At 26.2% G+C, this 11,841-nt stretch overlaps 4 protein-coding genes across 9 annotated transcripts in view; 2 read left to right on the top strand and 2 right to left on the bottom strand.

Annotated features, from left to right (window-relative positions):
* The first annotated feature begins 1,595 nt into the window (after positions 1 to 1,595).
* LOC122529875 (beta-1,3-galactosyltransferase 1-like) lies at positions 1,596 to 4,310 on the top strand. Of its 3 annotated transcripts, none has more exons than XM_043656376.1 (5): positions 1,596 to 1,832; positions 2,201 to 2,441; positions 2,959 to 3,182; positions 3,291 to 3,565; positions 3,637 to 4,310. In XM_043656376.1, exons 2-5 carry the CDS (start codon positions 2,201 to 2,203, stop codon positions 4,055 to 4,057), a joined length of 1,161 nt encoding a protein of 386 aa, XP_043512311.1. In that variant the 5' UTR covers positions 1,596 to 1,832; the 3' UTR covers positions 4,058 to 4,310. The 3 variants fall into 3 exon arrangements, with proteins under 3 accessions (XP_043512311.1, XP_043512312.1, XP_043512310.1); XM_043656377.1 differs by having other exon boundaries at positions 1,597 to 1,832; positions 2,201 to 2,384; positions 2,959 to 3,224; positions 3,637 to 4,309; XM_043656375.1 differs by having other exon boundaries at positions 1,597 to 1,832; positions 2,959 to 3,224; positions 3,637 to 4,308.
* A 1,887-nt stretch (positions 4,311 to 6,197) lies between these two features.
* LOC122529873 (G patch domain-containing protein 4) lies at positions 6,198 to 8,280 on the bottom strand (the record flags this gene model as incomplete). Its single annotated transcript, XM_043656374.1, is given in 2 exon segments — positions 6,198 to 7,787; positions 8,059 to 8,280. Coding segments are annotated over 2 exon segments (1,527 nt in total). The 5' UTR covers positions 8,108 to 8,280.
* A 428-nt stretch (positions 8,281 to 8,708) lies between these two features.
* On the top strand, positions 8,709 to 11,577 carry LOC122529864 (peroxisomal targeting signal 1 receptor). Of its 4 annotated transcripts, none has more exons than XM_043656361.1 (9): positions 8,709 to 8,840; positions 9,175 to 9,351; positions 9,462 to 9,544; positions 9,631 to 10,069; positions 10,136 to 10,679; positions 10,761 to 10,929; positions 11,020 to 11,177; positions 11,243 to 11,410; positions 11,482 to 11,577. In XM_043656361.1, exons 2-9 carry the CDS (start codon positions 9,279 to 9,281, stop codon positions 11,519 to 11,521), a joined length of 1,674 nt encoding a protein of 557 aa, XP_043512296.1. In that variant the 5' UTR covers positions 8,709 to 8,840; positions 9,175 to 9,278; the 3' UTR covers positions 11,522 to 11,577. The 4 variants fall into 4 exon arrangements, with proteins under 4 accessions (XP_043512296.1, XP_043512294.1, XP_043512295.1 ...); XM_043656362.1 differs by lacking the exon at positions 8,709 to 8,840 and adding an exon at positions 8,915 to 9,073; XM_043656359.1 differs by having other exon boundaries at positions 9,175 to 9,544.
* A 64-nt stretch (positions 11,578 to 11,641) lies between these two features.
* LOC122529863 (Hermansky-Pudlak syndrome 3 protein) overlaps positions 11,642 to 11,841 on the bottom strand; it is a 6,094-nt gene continuing 5,894 nt past the window's right edge. The window contains exon 6 of the mRNA XM_043656358.1: positions 11,642 to 11,759. The gene's annotated coding sequence lies outside the window, so the exon portion shown is untranslated. The remainder of the gene's footprint in view (positions 11,760 to 11,841) is intronic.

Here is an 11,841-nt window from a genome sequence, read left to right as displayed (position 1 = left end):
AGCGTTACCATCATGGCGTCTCCTTAACATTTCAAAATTTCTTCCGTACTCAATTTGTAATCTGTGCAAAAGAAAATCAAAGCTTACAAATAAATACAAATAACAGAAATAATTTATATAAAAATGAAACAATCAAGGCCAAATATCATTCTGGAAGCTCATAATACGAGCTATCAACAAGTGTGACAATGAAAAAAATGATCAAGAATTTAATTATGAATTACAATATTCAATGAAATAAAGAATAAATACGTGCGTCAATTAAACGATGAGCGTTCAGAGAAGCGTCGTGTCGGAATAAATTGTGAAAAATGATGATGAAAAAAATATTGCACAATTAATAAATATCACGCAAAGTAATATGTCTTAACTTCACGATCTAAAAAATTAGACTCCTGCGCAACAAGTTTAGACACGAATTAATTTAGAAGGGTGGGGGCGCTCAAATATGGACGAATAGGATTCGTCAGATTTATGTAAAAGAAAAATTAACTAATCACATAATTGTATATGTATGAATATGAATATCTATAGGAGTATTTTTTTCGGAAATTAAGTTAATTTGAAGAAATTTATGGTACATAATTAAAGAAATACTTTTTTAGGACGAAACTTTGCTTTCAATGAGAAATTTTAATTTTACATGCCCTATCAGTTCGTATTTGAAGCCAATCTGAAAATATAACGGACGGTAGAATCGTTTTTAATATTAAAATATAAAAATTTTCTATGAGTATGCAAATATTTTCGTGAGTCGAGCGTATAAAAACATATATATTCACTTCTAACCAACAAGTAACTCAATTAAATGTATGTAATAATTTTTTTAAATATAGCTTACTATTTTGGATTGTATACATATTCGACAATGCAAAAACAAGCTACTGATTGTAATTTTTACCTTATAATTCCTAGATGTTGTATAATTCCATTGCTGTGCTTTGCATTAAAAGTTGATATTTCTACATCCCAAAACTATACGTAAGTTACATATCAGTAGTATTATACATAAATGCATAGTTATATCCTAATACTGTAGATCAGCGGTTCCCAACCCAGAATACATGCTTGATATTTTAGAAATACGCGCAGAGAATTGAATAATGCATAAATAAAGCAATAATAAGCAATTAGAAAAAATGACTGTTAAGTGATATACAAGCCAAAGAAAATTGGAGTAATTGTATTTCGTCATGACGCTATAATCTTTACTCAAGATAAAATCATTGTGCGTGTATTTTATACGGAAATTTTATACGAAAACAATTCTTTCTCTAATTTCTAATGTTCATTAAATAAGACAATTGATCTAAGTTACCTTATTTAATTTAATGTATTTAATTTGCTAAAATTCGAAAAGACTTTTCTATTCTAGATATTGTACAAAATCACTATTCCAATTAATTATAACGAGAACAATATTACTGATATTATTGTCTTAGCAATTAAATTTTTATATTTACCATAGCAAATCGCAAAGAACTTAAGATTTTATTTCCAATGTCGGTATTTCAGAATATGAGATATTAAATCCTATATAACATCATGTCTATTCTGTTCTTAGTCAATGCTGTTACTATCCAATAAACAATCCAGATAATTAACACTAGGTGGAACTACATTCGCGCGATATCTAACCATTTGGATTCAGTTCCTACTCGCAAAATTACGAAGGTCCAAATAAAAGTTTTTCCTTTTTTATTTTTATATTATTCACTCTGAAACGTTGTTAGATTTCTACGATATGTTTCGATAAATCGTAATTGCGATTTACGACAGAGGTAAATGGAGAGTTGTCAAATGCAGCGCAACGCAATCATTGCATCTCAAAGGTAGAATTGTTTACAATGTAAATTTAATTTAAAAATTGAATTTTGCTTTTATATCAACATTTAATAATACTTGCTACAATTTATAAAAATAAATCAATAATATATTAATTTACTGATTTAATAGCTTACTTAAAATTTCTGTTTACCATTGATACACCTATAATTGAATTAAACTGCCATATCACTTTTCAAACAAATTAATTCCAAAAAAAACTTGATCTATTAAAAAATAGTTTCAGTATTTAAAATTTGACTCTGTTCAATTCTAATGTTGATATTTATTTTATTTAATAACATTTACTTTATTTTTTTGAGCTATTAAGTAGATGAAATAAGTAAAAAGCTGATAATATATTATTTATTCGTAGATGGACAAATTGCGACTACTGCCATTGGAATTGCCATCGGCCACCAATATAAATAGTAATGGAACAGTTAAAGGAAAAATATCATTTGTCAGAAGATTAGCAGTTGGATTTATAATTTTGGCTACATTAGGCTTACTATATGTACCAGCGTATCATTCTGCCCAAGGTTCATTTTTAGGCTTAGGTGAGACTCCATCTCCTGCAAAACACATTGGTGTTTCACATTTGGTAGCCTCAGTAGGTATGCATCCACTAACATTGCTAGAGCCTTTGTTGTGTTATAAACTAACAATACTATATGAATCTGCTTTTATATTTCTTTTTATAATTATTAGTCAGTTTCATATTTAAATTCTATGGATTACAATATGTAAGCTTAAAAATTATCATAGATATACATAGATTATATTTACATATTACTTACTATTATATTAAATCTTCAATGAGTCAAGAAATAAAATATAATGATAAACATTAATCTAATCTAATTTAGTCTGATTTAGTCAATTATATATTTATAGATATTAGAATTAGCAAGAAGAAGAAATAAATTTGAATAATAGAAAAAACATTAATAATATAATTCAATCTTTCTTTTTCTATCCACTTATTGTAGAGTGCTTGAGTGATGCTAAAATAAAATAATTATTTAATTTAGGCATGCACATAAAATCAAAGCTTAAGGAAAAAATTTCATGAATACAACTTTTCTTAGAGAATTAAAATAAAACATTTTTATAAATGCAAATATTTTACAGCACAATTGCCAGGATGGGCATATAATACTTCAAGGGATCTTTGTGTATATATTCATCCAGAAAATACAACTTCAGTTTTAAGTCCTAATGATATATGTTCTCCATCACCATATCTTTTCATAGTTATTTGTTCAGCTATTACAAATGTTAAGGCTCGGATAGCTATGAGAAATACTTGGGCTAACAAAAATAATTTAAATAATACATACAATTCAACTGTGAAAGTAGCATTTTTGTTGGGACAAAGTGATAATGATACACTTAATGTATGTGTCTATATGTGAAATTTGACAGCTGTATAAACAAATTTTGAATAACAATTTATCTTACAGAGTATGATAGCTGAAGAAAGCCATCAATACAATGATATTATTCAAGAAAAATTTTATGATACTTATAACAATTTAACATTAAAGTCTGTAATGATGTTGAAATGGGTAACATCAAATTGTGGCCAAGCAAAATATCTCATGAAAACAGATGATGATATGTTTGTAAATATTCCTACTTTAATGAGAACCTTACAATCAAGATCACAAACTACTAATACATTGTTAGGTTCTCTTATCTGCAATGCCAAACCTATTTTAGATCCAAATAATAAGTGGTAAGTAACATTCATATCATAGTGTAAATGGATAAGGATGTATAAAAAGAGATATAAATATGTTTAATTAGGTATACACCAAAATATATGTATTCTGAAAGAATATATCCTAATTATTTATCTGGTACTGGATATGTAATGAGTTTAGATGTGGCATTTAAATTATATCATGCAGCATTAAGAACACCATTACTTCATTTGGAAGATGTTTACATTACTGGTCTTTGTGCAAAGCATGCAAAAGTACGACCTATAAATCATTCTGGATTTAGTTATGTTCCACGTAAATTGGATCCTTGCACATTAAGAAATGCTATTACTGCACATAAAGTGAATGTGTCTAGTATGTATGTTATATGGAAGAAATTGAATGATACAAACCTCTCTTGCAGTACTCATTCTCATATTGCTAAGAAATCAGTTACACTAAACAGAAATGGTAGGAACATTGGATACTATATAGTGAAGAGAAGAACTAACAAGTGTGTTTAAATTAATGAAATTTTTAAACATTAGATCATTTATTATTATTTACTATTTCTTAAATCAAAATAATACTAACTATTCTGTTATAATATTATGATAAAATATCTTACATTACAAAACAAAATTGTACAAAAATTATTAATGAAGAGAACCTTTTTTTTAAACTATGATAAGAGATTAGTAATTGATGTTTAAATAAAGGTTTTTATTTTTTCATTTGAATAACAATAGCTTTTAAGAAAAATATTGTCAATTAGACTTGCTATATGAATTAATTTTCTTTTCCATTTACAAAAATCTAAATAATTAAATGCTCATTTGATTTTTAATTTAAAATTTTAATATTTATTTCAAAGTTTAAATAATTTTGCGAATACAATATATTTATTTAAATGTTTGAAAGGCTAAACACAAAGTTAATATTATTGATCATTTAACATATCAAATTTTATATGATAAAAATTAGACCAATATTTTTCACAATTTTATCATGTTTTGCATATGTGTGATCAATAAGTTTTTAGCTTTATTTAATTTCATATCAAATTTTGCTTAACATTTTATATAGATTTTACAATCATAATCTCAAAAATTTCAAAAATACTTTGACATTCCATGCTAATATACATATATGATAAAATATTTTTAATTTATTATAAATTATGTCAAGATTATTTGTGATGAATCTTGTAAAATATAATTCAAATTTTTAAATAATGGCATTTATTTTAGTAAATTTAATATAATTAACAAAATACAACAAAAATTTAAAAAAAATATATATAAAACATGTTATAAGTGTATTAAATTACACTTGTTGCCTAAATCGAAAGAAGTTTCTCTGAAATTTGACTTCCTAACAATTCTAAAAGAATTGTTATAAGAACATATATACATATATATATATTTTGCTATTTGCAGTTATTGCCAATAAGTCTTATAATAGTTATTTCTTCAATAACTATTCATTTTGTTTAAAATTTGTATGTTCAAAATTATAAAACTAATATTTTTTCATACTTGATTATTTCAATTATGTTGTATAATTTCTAATTTTTCATAATTATATGATTTTCAAATTTTGCGCTTGTTATTTATTATCTGTAAGTAATATTAGATGCAAGTAACTTTATGTGAGATTATTATAGCTAAAAAATTCATCCATCCAATTTTGAATGTGTGTATTTTGTGCAAAATATTATTGTTAGTGTTGTATTATAATATTTATTTAAATACGACACATATATTTAGGTATTATAAATTTGATGTAGCCTATTGTATGCTAAGAATACGTGAAATTTTATAAAAATTCGTTATAACGTATCAATCAATACTAGTGATACTAATAATAATAATAATTACATTTCTTGTACTCCAACTAATTTTACCATTTTATACGATATTTTAATGATTATAAATATAAAAAACTGGATTTTATTCCTTGCTAATAGTGCAAAATATATCATTAGTACACCAATGTTTAAATAAATTATTAGCTCAATTAAATAATACGAATTCATACTCATTAAGCTTGTCGAGTGAGATTCGTTCACTAGTGAAAGCAAAACTAAGATTATTAACGACTCTACGGAGTATTCTAGTGGCCTTAGAAATCTTGTTTTATTTTATATAAATATATTGCTCGAAAAATTGATCTTCGAAGTTTCTCTAGCATGTTATGAAATTTGGTGCTATATATAGCAGTTAATTATATGTTCGCCGGATGTACTTTTTTACAGGTCATCATTTAATTTTTATGAAAACTAAGTTTTATATAATAGAAAAATTATATTTTTTTAACATAAAATTGATGAATTTTAGTAATAAATTTTTAAAATACCAACACGCTTGTTATTTCTTGGATGAGCTGTACACAAGTGCATACGGTATTGATAAATACAAGAATTTGAAATGATACATTTGTCTCTACAAATTCATATATAATACATACGTCTATAACTGATTTGTTACGCGCGTCTACTGAATTGTCAAAAATTTGTGTCCATTAATAAATTGTATAATGAAGAGAAAAAAATATTGTTAAGAATATGGAAAAACGTATTGTTTTCTTGAATTTGATTATTCCAGCCCCCTTATGAAAAATGAAAAAAAAATCAAAACCACTTGTAGTAAATAAAAGACCACATATTTTTAAAAATTATGTATTTAGAAAAAAATTACATCTATAACAAGATAATTATTATTTGCACAAATTTATATACAATTATTGTAAATAATTTCATAATTTGATGTAATTTTTAAGAATTTAATTTTTTTGTTTTTATTTTTTTCTGTTTTAAAACCTCAGTTTTATCTACTGTTACGTTCATCATCATCATATTCCGTGTTACTGCCTTTAATTCATTTTTAATGTTTCTTTGTTTAACAGATTTTTCTAAATGTATAGCCTCTAAACTTTTTGTTATTTTAGATAATTCGGTTTTTTTTTTCTTATGTAACTTCTTTTTCTTTATCTTAGCATTTAAATCATCTACCTTCTTTTTGAAATGTTTATTTGATTTTTCTGAAAGAGACTCGGCTACATTGACTGGAGGACAAGTGACATCATTCGACTTTACTGGTACTTCATTGCCAGAAAATTCTGCTTGAAATTTATCTTCTATTTTAATATCTTTGTTCTTAACCAAATTAATATCTAAGTCAGTTTTATGCGATCTTTTAAATTTCTTTGGTTGAGAACCATGCGGATCGTCACCTTCCCATTTATTAGTGATATTCTCATGTTCATTAATCTCATTTTTCTCCTTTCTAAATCTCTTGTTTCTCCTCTTCTTTTTTTTTATATCTATATGTTTGTTTTCCATATGATCATTAACTACATTTTGAAGATATTCTTTAATTAGCTTGTTTCTTATGCTTTTACTTGGAGAAACTGTTGGATAATTTGATATATTATCTATTTTATCCTCTTCAAAACTTTCAGTATCATAGTATATTGAACTTTTCTTTTCCCTCCTTCTTTTCTCTTTATATTTTTGTTTATTCCCTTGTCCTAATTTTTTTTTCATTATGGTATGTATATTTTTTTCATTACTATCACTTATATTACATAAAACATTTAATTGATGACTTAAATCATTCATACGCTTTCTATCTCTTTTTGTAATGGTTTTGTCTACTTTGGAGGCTATTTCATTTTTAGGAGAAGTCATCGATAACATGTTTTCATTATTAATCTCTTCATATTCATCATCATGTAACATGATACTGTTTTGTAATTTTGATGTGTTTATATATGAATCTGTGCTTAAATATTTGTCTTGCTGGGCAATTCTTTTTAATTTCCCATTCAATGTTAATCCATGTCTAGCTCCATAATGAATAGTTCTACCATCACATATTTTAAATAACTCTTCATCCGTTAAAGGAACATGATTTATATTTTTTTCAGTATCTTGTTCTTCATATGCATTGGAATTATCTTTTATTAATACATTATCATTAAATAACGTAAAAGATTTATGAAAATTTCCATATTCAGATTCTTTTTTAGTTAAATCTTCTTTAAGATCATTAGTTGCATTTTCTTTTGAAATAAATATAGAAACTCCATCAGCTTTTGGTACAACTTTGATACTATTAGCTGCTTTATTAAAAGTATGTTCCCACCAATTATTTAATTTTTTATCTTTGTATCCTAGTCCTGCAGTATCGAATTTTAATTTTGGTTTTAAAGCTTCCGTAATACCATTTTCATGTTTACCTAAACCTTTACCTGTATAAATAAAAAACAAAAAAAAAAATTAATAAGTACTTTTTACCAAATTATTCCAATTTACTCATATATTTCTAGTATTTCTCATAATGCATATATTTCTTAGATTGTACAAATCCAATTTAACAATAAAATACAATAGTAAACAATTTAAATACATATTAAATATATAAAATGTGACAGTAATTATAACTTTATTATATTATTAAATATATAAAATGTGACAGTAATTATAACTTTATTATATTATTCTTTAAATATAATATCATACCTTCTCTCCAACCATATTTCATAAGCTGAGACTTCGAAAAATCGTTCATACCCAAATTTTCGTTTTTCCAATTTTATAGAAAAAAAAAATTCATTTAACACCTGCAAGTACAGGTTGACTCACATCTACGTCCACGTTTTTACTAGCTTGAAGTTTCAATGGAAAAGAATGAAAACTATGCTATTTTCTAGATTTATGGTGAAATTTTCTTAACTATCGTATGGCGTTCCCGAACGATTGTAAGTTGGTATACGATTCATAGGGATTTTGGCAAATGTTTACATTATCTCGACATAAATGTCTTATTACTAATTTGAAATTCTTCGTTTTTATCTCAATAAAATTTCTTTATACATTTATATAGTTCTACATACTATTTATATATACCTTATTAAGAAAGAATAGCGTTACACTACGTAGCGTAACTTCAGTAATTTCATACGCTATTCAATAGACAGGCTTCTATTTAATTAAAATAAAATATATGAAAAATATATTTTAGCATTGTACATCATATAATATAGTCATTATAGAAAAAAAAAATCTGATTCGCTGTTTGCTGCAGTTACTGCAGCTGTTGGAGGTAGTAGATGTGGAATTTGTATATGTATAATGAGGTGCACTGCCAGGATGCGGCACTAGATAGAGCCTTGATCGTTGTATCATGATGTCGTAGAAAGAGGGACATTAGAATTGGAATGAGACAGAGAAATTAGTACGCGTAAGACCCGCAGTGACGCGAAGACGTTGGGGAGACGTCACAATATTAAAAACAGAACGAGGTTTGTGAACTTTATACCTTTATGAATATTTGCAATGTCTAACGAAATTTATGTTCGCTTTTAATTTTCGTATAATAACATTAGACTTTAATGTAAACATTTTTAGTTTCATTATATCTTATTTCGATATTTAATACCTATTAAAATAAATGAAACTAATGAGCATCGTATTTTAACTAATTGAATTAATAAAATTAATGTTGTAGAATTTTTTTACAATGTAATACTCCCAAGTATGTTTTGCATATTATTGTTGTAGTCGTTATTATTGTTTTTATTACTGTTACTATATAATATTGTTATACATGCTGATATATTTTTTGGCTCAATTTAGGTACATATTGATATTAGAAAAAATGGCATTCCGTGAATTGGTAGAAGGTGACTGTGGTGGACCCAGTTCTTTAATTCGCTTAACGTCACATTTTGTACGTGATCATGGATTTAAAGAAGAAGGAATACATCATCCTTTTGACCACGTGGAACCTTTTCAAGCTTCAGATTCAGATCAGTTAGTTAAACAATTTTTAGAAGAAAATCCTTCGTGTCCTCAAACATTTAGAATGGATAATTTATTACAAGAAATGCGTGAAATTGATCAAAATATTCATCCACCTATAGCAGCACCGGGAGTTGCTGAAGAATTAACCAGTTTAGATACAGCCTGGGCAAATCAGTATCTTCAATCAGGACGTCATTTTAATGTAATTCTTATTTTATCATTGGAATTCATACATTAAGTGCATTACAAATACAAATCAAATTTTTAATATGATTTCAATTAATGTAGGAACATCATGCTGATGACATTTGGCATCATGAGGTAGAACAAAACATTTTAAGTCATCAAAAACATGAACTAGGATTAGGACCAAAATGGGCTGAAGAATATATAGAACATAGTATAGATGCTATACAGAATAACATAAATATAGAACATCCAACAGAAGCAATAGAAAACAATGATAATCCTAATTTTGAATATTCAAAATTTATGAAATTTATGAAACAGGAAGGAGATGTCTCTATAGAAAACAATCAAGAATCACTGCCAGATTTTCATAATATGAGTAAAGACTGGACAGAACAATATGAAAAAGATAATCAAAAGTCCGAAAACAAAATTTCTACTGAGAATCAAGAAATTGAAGTGACAAATAAGATAAAAGAAGAATTAACTGTTACTGATAATTGGATAGATGAATTTCAAAAAGAAAGTACTTCTTCAGGTTAGTAGGCATATTAATATTACGTTAGTATTTCAATAATTATATGTATAAAAAATAACATTTTAGAAACAGACAATTATGAGTCTACATTTTTAAAACTTCAAAATGAATGGGAAAAGATTTCATCATCCGAAGAATTATCTTCTAAGCATCCATGGCTTTCAGAATATGATACTTTTTATGATCCATTTAAAGATTATGACTTTCATGAAGAGAATCCTATGAAAAACTTACCTAATGCATTAGAAGAGGGTAAGAAAAGATTGGAAGCTGGAGATTTACCAAGTGCTATACTTTGCTTTGAAGCAGCAGTACAACAAGATGAAAATAATTCAGAAGCTTGGTTACTTCTTGGTAAAACTCAAGCTGAAAATGAACAAGATCCGTTAGCTATTTCTGCTTTGAAGCGTTGTCTAAGTTTGGATCCTACAAATGGTGCAGCCCTTATGGCACTTGCAGTTTCATACACAAATGAATCTTACCAAAATCAAGCATGTATAACTCTTAGAGAGTGGTTATTAAAAAATGAAAAATATAAGCATCTTTTAGCAGAAAAGATTAACAGTCCCGAGCAACAGTCAAAGTCAAATGTATCATCGATCCTGTTCAAGTAAGTAATAATAAGTTTAACAAAGTACACATATACAGAGCATTATCTAATATTTTATTTACGTTTATGTACTTTTTCTAGTGATATACACAAAGAAGTAAAAAATCTTTATATTCAAGCTGCACGAATGAATCCGTGGAACGAAATAGATGCAGATGTACAGTGTGGATTAGGAGTACTTTTTAATTTATCTAACGAATATGATAAAGCTAGTGATTGCTTCCAAGCAGCGCTGCAAGTACGTCCACATGTATGTATTAAATCAATCTTAAAAATATTTCACATTAATAATTGTTAATATATTATCAAAAACATAATTTTAAAATATAATGTAATGAAGGATTCTAGATTATGGAATAGATTAGGTGCAACTTTAGCTAATGGTCAAAAATCAGAGGAAGCTACAAATGCATATCATCATGCTTTAAAACTATCACCTGGATTTATTAGAGCTCGTTACAATCTCGGAATTTCTTGTATTAATCTTGGTGCATATAAGTGAGTAAAATTTTTTTACATTATGTACAATGTTTTATATTATTGAATCGTATATTTTTCCACAGAGAAGCAGGTGAACATCTTATAATAGCTTTAAACCAACAAGCTTCCGGCCGTGGAATTCATGGTGAAAGTTTCTCGCTGAAAGCGATGTCGAATACTATTTGGTCGACTTTGAGACTTGTCATTTCACTTATGCACAAACATCATTTAAATGACGCTATAGAAAATAGGTACAATTAACAAATACTTTCTAATAAAAACTATCATATTTCATTAAATCTAATATTCTTTATTATTTCAGGGATCTAACAAGGTTGAACAAGGAATTCGAAATTGCATAAAAAGTTGTTGTCTTGTCTTAAATGTCTAATATGTTAAAATAAAGCGATTAAAAATATTTTTCGTAGTTAAAAAATGTACATAAAAAAAAATTAAAAAGATATTATCACATAATTTCTTTGTTATAAAAAGGGGTTGATTTAAGCATATTAAATATAAAAAAAAACTAATTTGTTGAATACCTTTGATAGGTACACAACTTTTTAATATTTTATCTTACATAAATTATTAAAAGGGGTTTTATATATATATATATACATATATATATATATATATATATATATATATATATATATATATATATATATATATATATATATAT

Source organism: Frieseomelitta varia, unplaced genomic scaffold (assembly GCF_011392965.1).
Source record: "Frieseomelitta varia isolate USP_RPSP 00005682 unplaced genomic scaffold, Fvar_1.2 scaffold_313, whole genome shotgun sequence".
In the NCBI taxonomy this organism is placed as follows: Eukaryota; Metazoa; Arthropoda; class Insecta; order Hymenoptera; family Apidae; genus Frieseomelitta; species Frieseomelitta varia.
This window is presented reverse-complemented; position numbering and strand designations above follow the sequence as displayed.

Excerpts from the sequence above, each read along its gene's own strand:
- LOC122529864 (XM_043656359.1), top strand. The coding sequence starts at position 9,197 with ATGGCATTCCGTGAATTGGTAGAAGGTGACTGTGGTGGACCCAGTTCT. Across the intron at positions 10,070-10,135 it reads AAAAGAAAGTACTTCTTCAG|AAACAGACAATTATGAGTCT; the intron begins GTTAGTAGGCAT and ends ATAACATTTTAG. Across the intron at positions 11,411-11,481 it reads AATGACGCTATAGAAAATAG|GGATCTAACAAGGTTGAACA; the intron begins GTACAATTAACA and ends TTATTATTTCAG.
- LOC122529875 (XM_043656375.1), top strand. The coding sequence starts at position 2,201 with ATGGACAAATTGCGACTACTGCCATTGGAATTGCCATCGGCCACCAAT. Across the intron at positions 2,442-2,958 it reads ACATTTGGTAGCCTCAGTAG|CACAATTGCCAGGATGGGCA; the intron begins GTATGCATCCAC and ends AATATTTTACAG. Across the intron at positions 3,225-3,290 it reads GTGATAATGATACACTTAAT|AGTATGATAGCTGAAGAAAG; the intron begins GTATGTGTCTAT and ends TTTATCTTACAG.